Below are 20,179 nucleotides of genomic sequence, written 5' to 3'. Positions count from 1 at the left end.
CAAACAATAACGACTTTTTTAAGCCACTAATTAAATTCCAAAATGTAACAAAAGTGTGAGCATTAACAATATAAAAAAAGTTTACATTTAATCATAATGAAAATAATACTCCAACAAAAGTAGGAAAGTAGACAAGATAAAAGTTTCATAAACTTTCTCAAAAAGGACAAGATCATTTAGTGAAACTTAAGTCAAATTAAAATTATGAATTTTGTAAGAATCAACAATAACATAATTTCGTGATTTTTTTTAAACCAACTGAGACATTTAGGTAAAATATTTTTTATTATTTAAAATAACAAAAATTCTAATATTGAAAAATACATAAAAAATTATCCGTTATTAAACTTTTAAAGACGGGTAAGTATAAAGTGATGAATGCACACATGTTTTTGAACATTAGCAAGCTAAAAAAAATTCAAATGAATAATTATTAAGGGGAGGATGATAGATATTAGTGCATAGACATTCTTAAACGATAATCAATTTTTGTAAGTAAAAAAATAGTTTTTTGAAAAAGTGTATCTTATTGGATATACCACTAAATTGAACAAGTTATCTCAATTTGGGGCCATAAGTCTTGGCGGCCATGAGCATGTGCTTAGGCTTAAATTTGTCATATTTCTATTTCAGACTTTCGGTACATAGACTAGTAGCTCATGCCCTATTCTCATCAACAAATTTCATCTCTCGCCCACCTGAATTTCCTCTATCTTTCTTTTTCTTAAACATAACCCAAAGCTACTAGTATCATAATCCAAAGATATGCCATAAAAAGTAAAAACCATTTGCTTACCAAATCACATGATATATTCACACATTGTATGAGAAAGATAGTTCAATGCTAGCAGTATACAATAGTTATTCCTACTCGTATCATATAGTTGCATTCAGATTTATGCTAAATTCTCGATATCATCTCTTATAGTTACGTCAGTAGTCGACTGTGAAACTTCTTGCACTTCATTGTCGGGCATAGTCGGCTGTGAAACTTCTTGCAGTTCATTGTTGGGTGTAGTCGGCTGTGAAACTTCTTGCACTTCATCGTCGAAAATAGTCAGCTGTGGAACTTCTTGCACTCCACTGTCGGACGTAGTCGGCTGTGAAACTTGTTGCACTCCGTTGTCGCTAGACCCATTATTGGCAAGACATTGGATAATAGATTTCATTATATACTGCATCGCTTTTTTGAATATTTCCATGCCAGGTTTGGGTGCATTCTCACCCTTTTCAAACCATTCCTTCACATTACACCCCACCTCCGCACCTTCACTATATGCCAAACATGCCATCATGATATCTAACTCGCGAGCACGAAAATGTCCAACAACCAGATCCTCAAAATGCTGCAAGAAATGTCATTAGCGTAAGCCCTCACAAATACTAATAGCTAGGTAACACTAGGAAACAAATACCACAAAAAGAAACTACGTAACTCATTTTTTATGCAAGTCTTTTGTAAAAACAGGCAAGGGACGGAACTACTTTAAGGCAAAGGTCGGTGAGGCCCTCCCTTTAAATGTAGTATATATAGAGTATTTGACTCTCTAATTTAGTTATTTTACCTCTAAGTTTTAGTCGCAATGCTTGATGAGTTTGCTCTAGACAAAAGTACATAACAGAAGTGCTCAAATACCCTAACGACCTGTTTAGTAGATGGTAATAAACGGTGATAATGGGAATAAAAACTAGTGTAATTTTGGTTGAAAACTCTCTTGGCTACCTTGATGGTCATGCTTGTCCAACTTCAATCTCATTTTCTTCATAAAATTCATTGTAATGCATTACCATTGAGAGATGTGGTATTAGGTGGTTATGGAAATTTATAACCAAAAAAGTTTTTTTTATGATCAAAGTTTCATCACCATGGGATTGACATGAAACTTTTTATGAAATTTTACACTGCAATATAAATCTTCCAAGTATTAGATGTGATACCTGTGGTGGATTTTTAATGATACACTGCATCATTCTCAAGGATGCAGTGAAAACAGCTTCATTATACTTCCTGACATCTTCCGTTCTATCCACGCCCTTAAACATCTCCGTTGGAAAATCTTCGTTGAATAAGGGCTTTGCATTAAGGACTAAAGCTTGGAGAGAGATCAAAACTTGAAGCATTGTTGACTTATCTGGAATCCATCTCTCATCTGGTGAACCGAGCCAAGTGTCAAGCAGGCTCAAGCAGATATCTCCACTTGAATAGAGATTGGGATTTAGACATAATCCATGTGCATGAAAATGGACCATCTGACAGAAAAAAAGAGTGTCAACTGTCAGGAAATTCTTACAGCTGATAAGGGGCATAATCTAACATCAATTCAATCTCTTTTAGCATATATGATGCCCAACAAATAATATATACTTTCATTATCCCTCTCATTTTACAAGTGAAATTTTGTGGAAAGGGAAATTGTATTGAAGAATGAGACAAAAAAAAAAACAAGTGGAAAAGATAGGGAGAGATTATAAGTTTATGGATGAGATTAAAAAGATTGGTGGGATCACTGCCAATAAAAAAGGGTGCAAAATCAATGAGGCATACTAAAATGAAAAGTGGTGCAAATTCAGAGAAACAAAAGAAGTACAACATTTATTTATCCAATGCTCAAGTTCCACCTAAGTTGGATTTGAGGGTCGAATGTATGCAACCTAATCTAGGTTGTTTTGGATGAGATGACCCAACAAGAATTACAACAATAATCTATCACCCAAATGTCATTAACTAACCGGGATTTGGGGGTTGCGTGTATATAGCATTACCTTTTTATTGTCTTATTAATAACAATAAAGTTGTGATTCAAGAATAATATATCATCAACTGCATCCAAGAAATCAAAGATTCAGCTTTTACAAAAACATACCGGTGGGAAGAATGGATATGAAGCTGTAAATAATGCATCAAAAACGAAAAGGCCATCATGATATGGTGTACCAGCTGTCCCTATAATGACAGCCCTCAAAAGATCCATCCTAGATTCAGAAACTCTAACATATATACCTTCTGCAAATGTGTAAGCATGGAACCAATGAGAGTTTACCCAAATGCACAAAGAAACAATAAAGATTTATAACTTATCCAACCCCATCACATAAAGTCAAGGGGACATAGACAGAGCAAGAATTGTTAAAAACAAGATGCACAAAGAAACACATAAGATTTCAGAGAGGCATTTTCTGCCATCTAACCCAGTGGTGACTTCCACTAATATGTAGGGTTTCGGATATTCGCAACCTTACCGGGCAAGTCCGACTCCAACGACTTCCACTCATCTTGAATTTTCTCCGACCATGAAATTGAATGCTGCAGTTTCAATCAAAGAACACATGAGCAAAAAGTTTACAAGGAAAACTCAAAGTTGTTGCATCCTATATATTACCCTTTCTTCAGAAGATTGCCGCAAGTAATGATGATCAGAAAAATCTTGAACTGAATCAAACTTCTTAAAATCCATTAATCTTCTCAGATCATTAATTTTTCTTTCAACATCACCCATCTCTTCTTTTTTCGAATTACTGTAAATTTGTTTTTGTTATTGAACTACTAGAAGCAGATGAACAAATACAAGAGAAGAAAGAAATACAGATTTTATCAATCTTTTTAACCTCATAAAACTTGTTACTTCTTACGTATATATAGTTGAGAGTGAAGTAGAGATAGTCTAGAAAAACAAATTTAAATAGTAAAACAAAATCCTAACTAACTAACTAATTAATTAGCTGAGCTGTCAAAATATAAGGAAGCATTGGATATAATGTGGGTTTTGTACACATACCCTTTGCCTTGCTTATCATCCTTCTTACTTGTGCTTTAATAATCCAACATCCGCCGAGGAATCAACTCAACCAAAAGAATCTTAAGCCAAAATCGATGGTCACACCCTTACATAATCTATCACATCCCTCACACAGAGCACTTTGATCTAAAAATGTGAATGCAATTTGTTAAATGTGAATGCAATATGTTCTCCTATACACAACGCTAAAAATTCTATTAGAAATGATAAGGGATAGATGAGATCCTTTGCATCAGTTGGCTTATTGTATCATGTGAAAGGAAGCAACTCAATCAAGAGGTTAAAAAATGGTTGTGCCCTAGATTATATGATATAATATATTCCAACCAGTAACAAGGATAAGGTTGCTACACCTCATACCCGACCACCTAATCCCGCCGGTGGGAGCCTTTTAATGGCATCAAAATGAATACCTCTTGCAGAGTTATGAGGCGTTTAAGAGTACGTCTTCTATGATTACAAAGGAAGCATAGGCGAGGTCCTCCTCTATATTTACAATTGCTCATTTTCTCCATCTTCTCTTAAATGGCCGCCTAAAGCTAAGCTGCAGAACAAGAACAACAAATTCAGTACTCAAATGGCCAAATAACTGATCCATTACTGCCTAATACAAAAAAAAATCAATAAAAAACAAGGAAAATGTTAGAGCACGAATCAAAACCCTAAATAAATCAAACCAGAAAATTGATTGTATTAAATTCGTCAAAATCAGTAATAAACTTACCTCCATGATTACGAATTAGTTCAACTAGAAGATAAAAATGGGAAATTGCAAACAGATTTGGTGAATTGTTGGACATTGCTTCAAAATTCTTCGCGAGAGCAATGAGCAGGAACGATTACGATTACAGTGTGCATGTGTAGACTGTAGAGTGCAGAGGGAAGACTTTATATACATAATCCGTTTCTGTTTTTTTTTTTTTTTGTTCATTTTTGTTTCTATTTGTTTTTTTTTTCCATTTAAAATAAAACTAATCATATTGTTCTCTTAACAAAATAATACTCCTAAGTCCTAAATTTTAAATATCATATATTAATGCTTTCAAATTTCTAACCTAGAATGAAAGTTGGGTTGCATTTTTTTTAAAAAAAAATCTAAAATTTGTTGATAAATGTGTCATATCACATTTACCATAAAGTAACAATCGATCAAATATATAAAAATTTTAATCAACCAAAATTCTATATAGAAAATTTACGATCATTATAAGGAAGATCTAACACTTCAGTCTTCCCTTTATCACATCGTTATTTGAAACAACCTCCTTCGAGAGGGTCTTTAAATTTAGTATGGATTTGAAATAGAGATGAGTTTGATACTATTGACTGTATTAGCCGAACTAAAAATAGTAATGAAGTCATATAGAAGTACCTTTTTATCGTCGAATTAATAACAAGACTCCAACACTCACAATGAAAGACTTTAAAACCCAACATATGGGTTGATCGTATCCAATAAATGAATAGAATAACTCTATAATATATGGAGAATGAACTTTATTTGTAACCAAAACGAAAAAAGTAAAAATAAATAGCAGTTTAGTTATTTTATAAAACCAAATCAAATTAAATTTATTTGATTTTTGATATTTCAATCCGAACGAAGTTTGAAAAAAACTTATTTTATATTAATTTGAAATCACCTTCATCATCAAATTTTTGATCAATGGGATCGTAAAAAATTAAAATTTTATATTTTAGGAAAATATTGATTGTTAAAAACATTTCAAAATGTAATTAGAGAAGCATTAGGAATAAATAAGAAATTTACTAATCTCATATATGTTGTTGTTTTTAAAATTTTCAATTTCAATTTTGGATTTGAGTCAATTTCACTATAAATTTAAAAGTAGTTAAAGTTTCGCATTTGAGAATGACTTCCAAACCTTGTCACACTAAAAGTTTTCCTTTATAATATTATAATTAAAATCAACTATCTATATATATATCTAAAACAGATACCACCTAAGGACACATGTCATTTTCTCATGAGTCTAGACTAGTGACTGAGTACGCTATTACCTCAAATAGCCTTTAATACTAGATTGTCTACTTTAATAATCCCTACATTTAAGGCATTAATTATAGTAGCATTATTGACTTTCTCTATCTCGTTAAACTAATTCTCACATTTTGTGAAGATCATTGTTGCTTGTAGTGGAAGATTACTTCTATCTTTTTCTAATAAAGTTTTTCTATCTTTCTTCAATTTTGATATCTAAAAATTGAGTTTTGTTATTCTTAATTATATCCCTCTCTGTAGATTTTTTATGGTTTAGTTAATTCGAATGAAAGAAAAAAGTAAAGCATATAACCAATCTCGATGAATAGGTCATATCTCCTGCATTAGTACATTTTTATCTCTTTTATTTTCTTAAATTTTCTTATTAATAGCTTTTTGATATTATATTTTCTTCTATGCATGTGAATGATTTATTTAGAAATTTAGATTTTAATTGCTTTCTATTGTTATCATTTTGATTGATCAAACATGGATCTCTCTTTCTTTTTCTAATTTGGCAAATTTGTTCAAGTTAATTACAAGAAGTTAAGAAGGGAGACACAACTACTTGCGGGAGATCTGAGATATCCAATAAGTCTTAAAAAAAATTTAGAACCCTTTTTCATTAAATTGGAGTCTTTTCGATATATTTTTAAATCTTATATTTTTTTTTCTAATTTATCTTAGGGTTTATGAGTGTACTCTTTTAATATAGAGTTCAATTTTTTGAAATTTTCTATAGAATATTTGATGGGCTTATCTAATATCAATATTTTGGTTGCAATGAGGAAAGACATAGAATTAATAAAAGTGTGTTAAGTTTTCTAAATGTTACTTTTACAATCATTAGAATGCATTTCTTATTATTATTGAAAGTTCAAAGTTTTCATACTGTTACTGCCACTGTCATTATTTATTTAATTGCATCATCTCAAATATTTTTATTTTCTTACAAATTGGTATAACTGTGTTACATTTGTAATGATTTTTCTATTTTTTTATTTTCAAATACGTGGATAATAAAAAGATAGGAAGACTAGGTGAAACCTGAGAATAAAGTTAATTACATTAATATATGTAACGGGAGCGACAATCTCGATACAGAATTACTAACATTTAATAATAATGTTTAATATAAAAATATTGTGATAGTCTCAAAATGCCGAACTGTTAAAAATTTTAATTATAAAAACTTAAACTGTTTAAAACAAAAGTAAAATATTACATCTAATAAGAAATATTGTTTGCTCAAAATGAAAAAAATACATCATCATTAAGTCATCAATAAAGATACAAAAAGTAGCTAAGTTCTCGATAAATAGTAATTGTTGCGGCCTGGATCGGAACCTGAACTAAATTCTGCAAAATGCTACCATCCATGGTACGGATGACAATCGATTGAATCGGTCAGCGCTTAATGCCGAGCATAACTTCCTATCCAGTTCAAAATACGGAAATTATACGCTACATTTACAAAATAATAATTTAAGTACGAACTTATAATTAATTGACACCACCGTATACTTTTACCATATTCTTTTTCTGTTCCATACTTTTAAGTAATTAAGATACCATTCTCGATCCTGACAGAAGTACGTTACTGCCACTTATACAATTCGGTAATCTTAACACTTAAGTAAGTTCATTTGGTTAATACTCATAACCGTACCATACATCATAGCATCAACACTAATCATTATCACTGATCAACAAGCACATCAATATGACACCTGATATATGTAAGGGTCTGGTTAGGTGAGGACCGTAGTCCTAAACCCTAATTGTGGTGGGAGTCTTCACCCCTCCAATACAATTTATGCTCGAGCTCTACAGGATATGTAGCTAACCCCTGTCTTATACCACATTTTACGTTTCCGCCAACACGGACGCCGGGATTTTACATGCCGGTCCATGGTTCAACATTACCTTACGATCAGGGTCATTCAATCAATATTCATTTACACAAGTACATCACACTTTTATTACTACAATTTGACTTTGACTTTGACTTTGAGTTTGATCAACTTAAGTGATAACCTCTTTTATTTAATAAGATTCTTAATCATAACGTAAAATTAACCTTTATGAATTTATACATTCATTATTAAATTTTTACACATTAAATTTTATTTATAATAACTTTATTTTTAATAATTGGCTAAATTCACACTAATAATTAAATATTCTATTAATAGTTTCCAAATTAATATTTTTCACAAGTAGCTACTAAAATTTTTTTTCTCTTTAAATACGTTTCAAAAATCAACATTTCTAACTTTACAATAACTAGAACTTTATTCTCTTCAAAAAAAATATTCTAATTATAATTCAAATTAAAATTGTATCATTTGGATAAGTTTCTAAAATTCTACACGTTCACCAAAAATGAATATTTCAAGTTTAGAAAAATAAGTAAACTTATTAGGTTCGCAAAAATCAACATTCTAGTTATAAAACAAATAAAAGTTACTCCCTCCGATCTTTTATGTTTTTCCACTATGGGTTTTTCACACATATTAAGGAAGATAGAATCTTTGATTGAAGTGAGTATTATTTTAATTAAATAGTAGTATGAAGTAATAATTTTATTGGAAGTATGAGAGAGAAAATAAAAATAAATAAAAGTAAAACAAAAACACTGATTTATTAATGTAATTAAAGAGGAGAGAGAACCGTACATGAAGGAAAAATTAACCAACTATGCTGAACTTTCCAAATTGGAAAAGTTTGGAGGTTAATTCTAAAAAAAGGAGGGTACTTAATCCATCCAAAAAAACAGAACAACCATACATGTACACTCCAAACTCCTTACATTGGCCAACTTACAATTACATGAATTAAGAACTAAATTTACTATAATCAGAATTACAAACATAATCTGAAAAAAATGACCAAATTCCATATCAGACTATAAAGGTTGTACACCAAAATATCAAAACAACCATACTTAACAATCCACAAACTCTTGAATTATCTTCAAAAATTGTAGTCTTAACAGTTTCTGAAAAAAAATCAGTGCATCATTGCCTTTCAATGGCTTCAAGAAGTGAAGATGAGCAACAAAGGGCTTGGTACTTTGGATCGAATGCATATGATCCAGAGTCCAGTTTAGAATCAAAAAAAGAACCACAGAACTTGGAAGAACAAGAACCACAACAACAAGATCATCATAAGCCAAGGCTTAGCAACAAAGTGTCAACCACAATCCATATCAATGATTAAAGTTCATGTTTTTGCTAAGTCACTTCACTATTTTACATTATTTCAGAAAAAAAGCTCATTGATTCATCATAGATGTTATGAATCCTCTCAGATTATAATTGTTTATCAACAAATGAAGTAACTAAACATGAATAGAAAATCAATTGATGTCATTAGGTTTAACAAATGCTACTCAACTAAGTAATTAAAGTTGTTTTTTCAGAAATTAGAGGTCAATAATCCTCAACAAAATTGATATCACAGGGGCATATACGGACATAAACATCAAGAAGTTTCAGAAAACACAAACCAGAAGAACAAAACATCAACACATTTCAGAAAACATAAATAAAAGATCAACATTAACCAACAGCAAACATGAACACAAAAACCAGCACCAAAATGTCAAGTGTAATTCTAGAAAAAACGAAAATTAGAATAGCCTTACAAACATCAGATACGTTTTTTAGGGTTTGTTTTAGCCCTAGAAGCAATAACATCTTCAGGAGTGTCGGACAACCAAATCGAGTTGATTTTCTTTCACATTTGGTGAACTTGAAGGATCTAATTTAGATGGAAAGTCAAACAAACATTCAACAATTATTGGTGGTGGTTCCTTTTCAACAAATGGAGAAGAAGGTAGAGATTCATGATAAGTAGATGTAGCATCATCTTTAAGGGACATGTGATATGCCTCAAAGATCCTTTTTGGACCACCTTAAAATTTCATTTGAGTATGAATGTGAATGACCATAAAAGGAACAAGAACAAAATTCGCCATACTCACAGAGATCATCATAAAGAAACGAAGGAATTGAAGAATCACTCTTAGATTCGTTGTTTTCCATCTCAAAAAATTAAAGCTTCAAGAAGAAGGTAATGACAGATGACAGAACCTCAAAACAAGGGGCATGCAAATTCCAAACTTTGCCAAAATCACAAAACAATCCTTAAAATGTTGAGAATAAACCGATCTGTATTTTAATTCAGTTAAAATGAACTAAAAATGATCAAGAAACAGGGGAAAAAGAGCTTAAGAAGCCATGAAAATGGTTTTTCTGAGGAGAGAGAGAAAAACGTGTAAAATGGGAGGAAGAAGGGGAAAGTAATAAAGGGTAATAATGAGAGACACAACGCCCAAAACAAATTTTAAGAATCCAAAGAGGCGAAACCAGTGTACATAAGGGGAAAAGGGGCTTTTAAGGAGTAAAAATGGAAAAAAGATTTTCAAAAATGGAAAATATTTCAAAGTGGACAAACATATGAAACTGCCCGTTATAGTAAGGTGGAAAAACATAAAAGAACAGAGGGAGTATAATTTCACAAAAATCAATATTTCTAGTTTTAAAACAAGTCAAACTTATAATTTTCATAAAAGTCAATATTTTCAAATATGTAAAACAAGTAAAATTTGTAATCTCACAAAATCAATATTTTACACATAATTTAAGCGTCAAGTATACTAAAAATACTTTTACATCATTTTACATAAATTTTAGTCAAATAGTTAGCAAATAAAATATTTTGTACTAAATAGTGATTAAAAGTTACTTTTATTATGAAATCTCATATATTCAAGAAAAACACTTCAATATTTAATAACTTGAAAAAATTTCTCAAAAATATCCTTTTAAATTGTTATTTTATTATTATCATAAAAATAGTTGTAATAATTTAAAATAGTAAATCAAACTCTTTTTTTTATATATATATGATAATAGTCGAATGGCCTATAAGTGTTTTGGGCCTTTTTCACATAAAAAGAACGACTTAATTTAATATATCATACTAAATCCTAGATTTAAATAATTAATATAACCACTTAAAAAATAAAAACTTTACGCAATAGCTTAGAAATTTACTATAACCTAAGGATAAACTTAAATCTCAAAATAAAGTATAATAACAATATTCTTAATATAACCATACTTAATAAAAAAAATAAGTTCATAAAATAACTTATTACCTTATAAACTAATTTGAAGGCTAACATAAACATATTAATAAAGTTCTAACATAAAAATTCTTAAATATAATAACATTCTTAATGTAAAACATAACTCATAAACTTATTAGCACTAGTTTATAACATGAATCATACTTAATATCACTAATATATATTTTTGCACCCAACTTCCTAAACTTAATTAAAGATTATTAAATTAACATACTAAAAATACTTTTAGCATACACATACTTAATATAATCTTAATCATAATTTCATTAAACTAACTTCCTATTAAAACATATCATCATATTTCATACTTTGCATATTATAAAGTAAATATAATGTAAAATTCAACAAAAAGAGTAGGGTAAGAAGTTATACCATACTAAATCCAAAGATTAGTACTAAGTACTAATTAGGAAAATAATAGGAAATAAAACCCTCCAAGATAGATAATAATGCTCCAAAAATAATTAATTCAAACTTCCAAAATAATGATGATCTTCTAAGCTCCCAAAATAAATAAATCCAAACTCCAAAAATAATGATACATTAAGTACCCAAAGTAATAACCCAATAATGCTCTAAAATGATGATGATTTAAGCTAAATAAAGAGTGTTCTAAGATTCATCTTCTTGAATTTCTTCAACTAATATAATAAAGGTTTTAAGGTAGTAAGATTTTAATGAAGTGAAAATGTAACAAAGAATGTTAGAAAGTTTTGATGATGGTAGTGTAAGTGATCTCACTGCTAAGGGGTATTTAAAATGGATTTTGGCAACTTCTAATTCATAAGTTACATGAAAAAAAGAGTGTTAGGAGTATGGAACATGGTTAACTTGTGTAAGTGGTTTGGAGTATGTAAGTGTATGGGTAAGAGTTGGAGTGTGGAAGTAAACTTGTAAGAGTTGGAGTGTGTAAATCGGTGTATAAGAGATTGAAATATAGAAGAAGGTTAACTTGTGTAAGTAATGATTAATGAACATCATAGGTTATGTAGAAAGAATTTTGGTTCATCAAAATTTTTGTTCTAGTATGTACAAGTGAATATACTTAAAAATAATGGGTAAATTTGATCATGAAAATATGTAGTTTACTTAGAAAATTTTGCTTAAAACTATACTTAAAATTAATAATAAAAATACGACTCATTTTTATGTATAAAATAATTAAATCAAAATTATAAGGTTAAAATAATAATTAATAATGTTAGTTTAAGGAAGAAAGTTAAAACGTAACGTTTTACAAAACCATTATTATAATAATAAAACTTTACTTTTCGTACTATAAAATAATAAAATAATATTTTTGTGTCTTATAAAAAGATTTTAAACAATATAATATTTTAAAGTTTATTATTTGAAAGAAGTTACAAAATCGAAAAAGGTTTAGGAATCAAATATGGTTTGAAATGGATAACCAAAAGATTAGAAATTTGAATTGAAAAGTCGGAATAATTAATCGGAAGATTAAGAATTTTGAGTCTATTACAATATAGGTTAGTCATCTCCCAAATAGAACTTGAAGCAAAAGTTAGTTGATACAATAGACATTTGCGGCAAAAGAATTTAGGTACAAAAAGACAATATATTTCAAATAATTTTTTTTACAATATTTACTCTTAATATAAGTTTTTATGTTTTTAGCACAAGTTTTGTGAAAGTAACTAAGGCTGGCCTTGAGATTTGAGAGGCTTGGTGTTAAATATTTGTTATGGGCCCCCAATTACTAAAAATACTACTATATGCCCCAAATTATTAAATATTAAAAATATCATTTTTCTAACTTTTTATGGGCCTGGGGCATAGGCCCCTCATGCGCCTTTTAAGACCAACACTAGATGCAAATGTATTGGTATAAAAGAAGTGCCTTTGTTGATTATAATTTTCTTAAATTAAATCTATTGAGAAATTGATTGCTGTGGCAAAATTTTTTGAAGTTTTACTGTCATTTTATTAATTTATACATATATTGTATAATAAATATATTATTGTCTTATTTACATCGAATAATAATATATGCATGTAAGGAAATATAAAGTATCACATATATTATATTCTTTACAAATATTAAATATCACTTCTTCTAATAAAAATCTTAAATTAATGCATTTTCTTAAGAAGTGAATTTTTTTCAATGCAAGTTAATTAACAATGAACGAAGGACATTTTAGACACTAAATTTCAAATAACAACACCAAATATATTTAATTGATATTTTGGTATGTGTTTTATACTAAGTTTAAATTCTATTAACTGTTAATTAAATAATTAAATTTAAATTATCGATATGAAATTCTAGGATTTGATTTATTGAAGATTTTGATTGATGTATATTTTTTTTTTATTACTGATGCTTTATTTGGCTGGTAAAATTAATTTCTTTATTCAAATTGAGGCGAAATAAGTCGTGCATAGAGATGTGCAATATCTAATATGTATTAATGCGTAATAGATCATATGTAGTTGTTTTATGAGTCAAAAGAAGGCAAAAACTAAAGATTTTAATATGTGATGATTATAATAATATTTATATACTTTAACATATAATTCATGCAAAAAAGTGGTTTAATATTTATAGTTGATAAAAGTTTTTATAAATGTATCCATTTCATTAAGTTTATATATCGTATAACTTTATTTTCCGTCGTAATAAATATTATGATACACAAACCTATATTTCAAATTGCGTACCAATATCAACTTTTTTATCTTATTCATCTCTTTTTATATTTTTTTATTTATGTATATAAAAATATTAAATAACTCGTGCTTAGCACGGACAATCACCTAGTTTATAATAAATTACTGTTTTCCAAATACAACCTACAAGAAAATAGTAGCTCATCCCCTATTCTCATCAACAAATTTCATCTCTTACTCCTACTTTCTCGTTGTCAGTTCATCGCCCACCTGAACCTCCTTTACCCTTCTTTTTCTTAAACATAACAAAAAGCTAATAGTATCATAATCCAAAGATGTGCCACAAAAAGTAAAAACCATTTGCTTACTAAATCACATGATATAATCACACATTGTGTAAGAAAGATAGTTCAATGCTAGCAATATATAATAGTTGTTCCTACTCGTTTCATATAGTTGCATTCAAGTTTATGCTGAATTCTCCATATCGTCTCTTATAGAGTTATGTCTGTAATCGATTGTGAAACTTCTTGCACTCCAATGTCGCTCGACCCGTTATAGGCAAGACATTTGATAATATATTTCATTCTATTCTTCATCGCTTTTTTGAAACTTTCCGAGCCAGATTTGGTTACGTTCTCGCTCTTTTCAAACCATTCCTTCACATTACATCCCACCTCGGCACCTTCACTATATGCAAAACATGCCATTGTGATATCTAACTCGCGAGCACGAAAATGTCCCACAACCAGATCCTCAAAATGCTGCATGAAATGTCATTAGTGTAAGCCCTCACAAACATTTGATGGGTAAAGAACCAAGTGATAACATTATGAAACAATTAGCACGAAAAGAAACTGTTTAGAACACACACTGCTATTTTGTTTCAGTTACTCTTGTGAGAGACCGTTTCTCAAAGTGTAACATTTGGGAAATTAATAATTTAAGACGAGTGAGTTTAAGAGAATTATTAGTGCAAAAATGATCTTAAATACACATGATATAAAATATTCTCAATTTAATTTCTCTTCTTTTCCTTTTCTTTTAATTTGATTAAAAAAAAACACTCAAAACCTTCTTCCTTCCCCATTGCTCTAAACCCGACATTCACCTCCTTCCCCATTGCTCTAAGCCCTTATTTTTTTTCATGCTTCAAAATTTGAATCCATGGACTCATTCTCACCGGCATAACCGAAGGCAACACGCATTGTTCCTCAATCTTCTTCTTCCTCCGATCTTCGAAGGATTTGGGCTGCGAAAATCAATTGATTTTCTCTCTTTCGTGATTTTTTTAAGGTAAATGATCAATTCTTCATTCTTGGTTGTTTTGTATAAATTATGGCTAATTGATCTTTTTTTCTCACTCTCTTCTGAATTCGAACCACAAGGAGTGTTGTAGCAGCCAAAATCTTCCTTCCTTGTGCTTCTAAATTCTGTCGAAATAAAGGGAAAAGAATGAGTTTCGGTCCTGTTGATTAGGTATCAAATCCAAGCCGAAAATCAAGCATTTAATCTGATTTTTTTTTCGTTCTTGTAGTTGCAAACAGAAGGTAATCCTTCTTGTTTTCTTTTTCTTTTTTTTTTTAAAATAATTATACTCTTATTCATATAAAGGTTAGTTTCATTGTTATAATTTCATTTTCATATTCTTTTATCATGTATTAAACCCTAAACTTTGACAAATCTTGAAAATTTGTATGAGTTAATTAGATGAGTTTTTAATTGAGAAATTTATGGATATGAGTGTTGCTAGTATATAGTGAGATTAGTGATTTCAAGGTACATTTTAAAATCAAGAATCATTTTAATTACCAAGAAATTTGTATGAGTTAATTACCAAGAATCATTTTAAAATCAAGGAACAACAGAACCTTGATGTGGATTGATGTTAATTAAGTAAATTTTAGAGTAGTTTACATTGATTTAAATAAATGATGAGATTATACACCTTGTTGATATTATTGTGGAGGTTTCATGTTAAATTAAAATTGTTGGATGTCGAACATTAGTGGGGAATGAGGAAAATTATTGAGAGTATGATTTGTGTGGGAAAAGGGATGAATATTAGAGAAAGTAGTGAATAATTGGAATCCTTGGTAAGAATTAGGAGTATTCTTGGTTTTGGTATGATTATACATGTAGAGTTTATTTGGAAAATAAAAAGAGATTAATTAGAGAAGCGGGTAATCTTTAAAAGAAGTTAAACAAAGTCTAGATTGCAGTTATTATAAGTTGATGAAATGGTGGGTTTGACTTGGTAGTACACAGACCTTTTATGTTTAGAAATATTAGAATATAATCCTTGGTTAAGTCACAGTCTCAAGAAGAGATGCAATGACTTATATAGATCTAGATTGTTGTATGTTCTTTCGTGATGTTGTGAATTGTTATGCTTCAGGAGGCGATATCATCGAGGAACCTTTCTAGTGATCGCGAAAAACCAAACGCAGCTCCTTGAAGCGTCTTTGGTGAGTAGTAACAGTCCCTTAAAGGGTCTGGCCAGACCACATTCTTGAAGATAAACTTATACTAAAGCTCTTTTGAAATTGAAAATTGTTGAAACAAATGTTGTTGTGACTGCTTATGTTGATATTATGATATGGTCAATGGATAGGGCTTGCGAGCTGGTCATTGACAGAGTTGAGGAACATTGTTCCCTACTCCCTGTTTTTGAGGCGAGTTGTCATTCAGATATTGAATAGCTTCACCCGAGAGCGATATAGCCTTTAGAGCTATGGGGCACCTCTCAAACTAGACTCCTTGTGCGCACATAGATCTAGGAAACTAATGTTGCTTTTAAACCTTTGTTTTGAATTACTGTACTTTATTGTTTTGGATTGTTACTTCTCATTCAGTTTAATCTGATCCTTTGTTGTTTCCAACTTTTAGTTTATTTACAGATCGAAACCGATCGGGAACGATGGGTTAGCAGAGTTGATTAGAGTTCCAAGGATGTTATATTGAACTGAGCATGTTAGAATTTTGTAGTTTTGTATTAGGCTTTGGTAATTGTATAGTAGTTTAGACTGTATTGGTTATGTTGGACTCTCATAGAGACTTTTATGATTACTTTATGATTTAGATAGACGTTTAGATTGAGAATTAGCTAATTTAGCTATGTCTTAGAACTAAAGACTCGTTTGCACAAGTTTTGGAATTGAGATTTGAGTTTTCTTGGGAAGTAAGCCCCGTGATGACCCTGTTTACTCTGTCAACGATAAGTCGGGTTGTTACACAAAGAGACAACCTCAAAACAAAAACAACTGATCTCTTGAGAGACGTATCTCAAACCCAATCTATTAAAGATTAATGCCTACTTATTGTATTTTTGATGCTTACTTATATTATCCTTAATTCTTAATCATCGTATACTTAATGCATGCTTTCAATATCTAAATGTCTACTTATGGCATTCTTAATGCCTACTAAAAATATTTTAAAAAGTATATAATGGGCCGACCCAACGAGAGCATCTCTCACTAGAATTTGTGAAACAAAAAACCTACATTCTTATTTTCTCTTTAATTAGTATTAATTGGGCTATTTAGCCCATATATCCAATGCGTCTCTCGAAGAGACTGTCTCTCACAATAATTTGTGATTTTGCTTAACTGCATTAGGGAAACAGGTCAGGGCAGAGCCACTTTAAGGCAAAGGTCGACCACGACCCTCTCTATATAATATGCAAAATGTAGCGTATTGAGTATTCATCTCACAAATTATTTGAACTCTAAATAAAGTCATAATGCCCAATGCAATTAAATCTATCAATTTTTACTCTCCCAAAATTCGTTTTTTGTGATGCAGACACAAATATTTTCAACCCTGATACATTCACTTAATCGTAGCATTGCCTCTGCAGCGGATCACACTAATTTGTGAGTTGCGATTACTGAAAAAACAAAGGGTTGCAACTTTTCAAGAGTATAATAGAATTCGACCGTTCACATGTGATCCTCTTATGAAGATTTAAGATTATAAAATAAAACTTTTTGTATAAAAAGTGATACCTGTGGTGGATTCTTAATGACGTAATTCATCAATTTCAAGGATTCAATGAAAGCATATCTATTAAATTTCCTGGAATTTTCCTTGCCCTCCGGGTCAGTGAATAGATCCACTTCACCTTCTTCATTGAAATAGGGGTTTGCATTAAGGACTAAAGCTTGGAAAGAGACCAAAACTTGTAGCATTGTTGACATATTTGGACACCACATCTCATTTGGTGAACTGTCCGTAGTGTTCAGCAGGCTAAGGCAGATTCCTCCACTTCCCATGAGATTGGGATTTAGATTGCATAATCCATGTGAATGAAAACAAACAATCTGACAGGAGAAAGAGTGTCAACAATTTCTTACAGGTGAAAAGAAAGCATAATGTGATATCAATTCCATCTCTTTTAACATATACAATGCCCAACAAGTATTATATACAGCTTTCATCACCCAAACTCCATTAAGATTGTGGCTCCCATCTAGGTAGGATTTGGGGTCGAAAATACGTAACATTACCCATGTTATTGATATCAAAAATTTGATTGCGATTGACCCAAGAAGAACTATATCATCAATATATTCAAGAAATCAAAATTAATTAGCTTTTATGATAACATACCGGTGGTTCATTTGGATATGAAGGCGGAAACCAAACATCAAAAAAAAATAGTCCATCATGATATGGTGTACCAGCTGTTCCTATAATGACAGCCCTCAAAAGATCCATCCTAGATTCAGAAACTCTGACATATATAGTTTCTGCAAAAGTGTAAGCATAGAACCAAGAAATTTTACCAGAACAAATAAACAATAAATGATCTTATTCAACCCCATCACACAAAGACAAGGGTACATAGACAGCACAAATTTGTTGAAAACAAGATGCACAAAGAAACACAAAAGATTTCGGAGGGGCAATTTATGCTATCTAAGCCAACGACATTAGTGGCTCCAAGCTAGACGGGATGTAGGGTATCAGATATACTCAACCTTACCAGGTAAGGCCGACTCTAATAATTTCCACTCAAGTTGAATTTTCTTCATCCACGAATTTGAAAGCTGCAGTATCAATTATAGAACAAATGAGCAAAAAGGCTTACAAGAAAAGGTCAGTGTAGTTGTATCCTATATTACCTGTCCCGCAGAAGATTGCTTATCTAAAAAAAAATGATCAGAGAAATCAAGAACTGTATCAAACTTCTTGAAATTCATTAACTTTCTCAGATCCACAAACTTTCTCTGAACATCACCCATATCTTTTTTTAAACAGATTGCAGAAATTTGCTGTTGTTATTGAGCTACTAGAAGCCAATGAACACATACAAGAAAAGAAAGAAATAGAAATTTTATTAAACAATCTTTTTATTCTCATAAAAATTGGCACTTCTTACATATTTATAGTTGAGTGTGAATTTGAGGACATATAAGGAAGCCTTAGATAAGAATGTGGGTTCTGTTTAACTAATTATAGTCCTTGTATAAAGGTCATCTATCATCCTTTACTTGCTTTAATTAATAGTCCAACATCGTATCTGTTATAGGTCAAAACAACTGCTCAACCAAACGCTTAAACTAATAATCGTTCCCTTGCATACTCATATGTTCATTTTCAAAAATAGAGGATGCTTCTAATCATGTATTAAGGAACAAACTCAACTAAAAAAACCAAAAGCACAACCTGATGATTGTGCCATAGTATATGTTATTTTATACTATGGCTAACTAACGAGGGTAAGGTAGCCACTCCGTGACCCGACCACCAAATTCTGCCTAGGCGGGAGCCTTTTGATGGCATAGAAATGGATATCTATTGCAGAGTTCCTCCTCCAAGATTACAAATGGAGCATAGGCGAGGTCCTCCTCCTCCTCCATTTTTACAATTGCCAATATTCGCCGTCTTCTCTTAAATGGCTGCCTAAAGGTAAGCTGCAGAACAAGCACAACAAATTAAATGCTCAATGGTCAATAACAAATCCATTACTGCCTTATACAATAAAAAAAATCAACAAAAAACATCGTAAAACCTATAATACGTATATTAACCCTAAAAACATCAGACAAAAAAATTGATTTTATTGAATTCGTCAAAAGCAGTAATAAACTGACCTCCATGATTGATGATGCAGCAAATCACGATTTGGTCTGGCTAGAAGATAAAAATGGAGGAATTGCGAAAAGATTTCGTGAATTAGAGATTTTAGTCTTTGCATGAGCAGTCTCGATCATACGATTACATGCGTAGGTGCAGAATTTAGACACAACCGTTCGTTTTTTTAATTTGTTTATTTATTTATTAATAAATAGTGTTTTCAATTTTGATCAGATTATTTTTATGTTATAGATTCAATATCAATATCTATAATAATAATAATAATAATAAAATATACTAATAAAGACACAACTTGGAACATGTATCACGTTTTTATTAAAAATTTTATTTTCCTATCGTTGTGATTGACTATAAATATATGTGATCTTAAAGGAAATTAAAGATTGCTCCATTAAACCGTTATTAAAACTAAAGTGATCCAATCAAAAAAGACAAAAATTAAATACTTAAAAGATTTTAATTAATAATTTCAATTTTATGTTT

At 30.5% G+C, this 20,179-nt stretch overlaps 1 protein-coding gene across 1 annotated transcript; it reads right to left on the bottom strand.

Annotated features, from left to right (window-relative positions):
• Window positions 1-787: 787 nt before the first annotated feature.
• LOC130805794 (uncharacterized) lies at window positions 788-19,824 on the bottom strand. The gene is made up of 18 exons (XM_057670579.1): window positions 19,693-19,824; window positions 18,721-19,512; window positions 18,582-18,645; window positions 18,206-18,345; window positions 17,602-17,916; window positions 14,096-14,355; window positions 13,862-13,958; window positions 9,788-9,848; window positions 9,521-9,717; window positions 8,827-8,933; window positions 4,294-4,341; window positions 4,158-4,212; window positions 3,882-3,923; window positions 3,381-3,527; window positions 3,241-3,304; window positions 2,865-3,004; window positions 1,939-2,250; window positions 788-1,346 (listed from the first exon to the last, which is right to left on the bottom strand). Exons 2-18 carry the CDS (start codon window positions 18,838-18,840, stop codon window positions 897-899), a joined length of 2,619 nt encoding a protein of 872 aa, XP_057526562.1. The 5' UTR covers window positions 18,841-19,512; window positions 19,693-19,824; the 3' UTR covers window positions 788-896.
• Between the last annotated feature and the right edge of the window lie 355 nt (window positions 19,825-20,179).

Source organism: Amaranthus tricolor, chromosome 2 (genome assembly GCF_026212465.1).
Source record: "Amaranthus tricolor cultivar Red isolate AtriRed21 chromosome 2, ASM2621246v1, whole genome shotgun sequence".
Classification (NCBI taxonomy): Eukaryota; Viridiplantae; Streptophyta; class Magnoliopsida; order Caryophyllales; family Amaranthaceae; genus Amaranthus; species Amaranthus tricolor.
This window is presented reverse-complemented; position numbering and strand designations above follow the sequence as displayed.

Excerpts from the sequence above, each read along its gene's own strand:
- LOC130805794 (XM_057670579.1), bottom strand. The coding sequence starts at position 18,840 with ATGGGTGATGTTCAGAGAAAGTTTGTGGATCTGAGAAAGTTAATGAAT. Across the intron at positions 14,356-17,601 it reads TCATTAAGAATCCACCACAG|CATTTTGAGGATCTGGTTGT; the intron begins GTATCACTTTTT and ends CATTTCATGCAG. Across the intron at positions 8,934-9,520 it reads AAGAAAATCAACTCGATTTG|TTCTGTGGTTCTTTTTTTGA; the intron begins GTTGTCCGACAC and ends TGTTCTTCCAAG.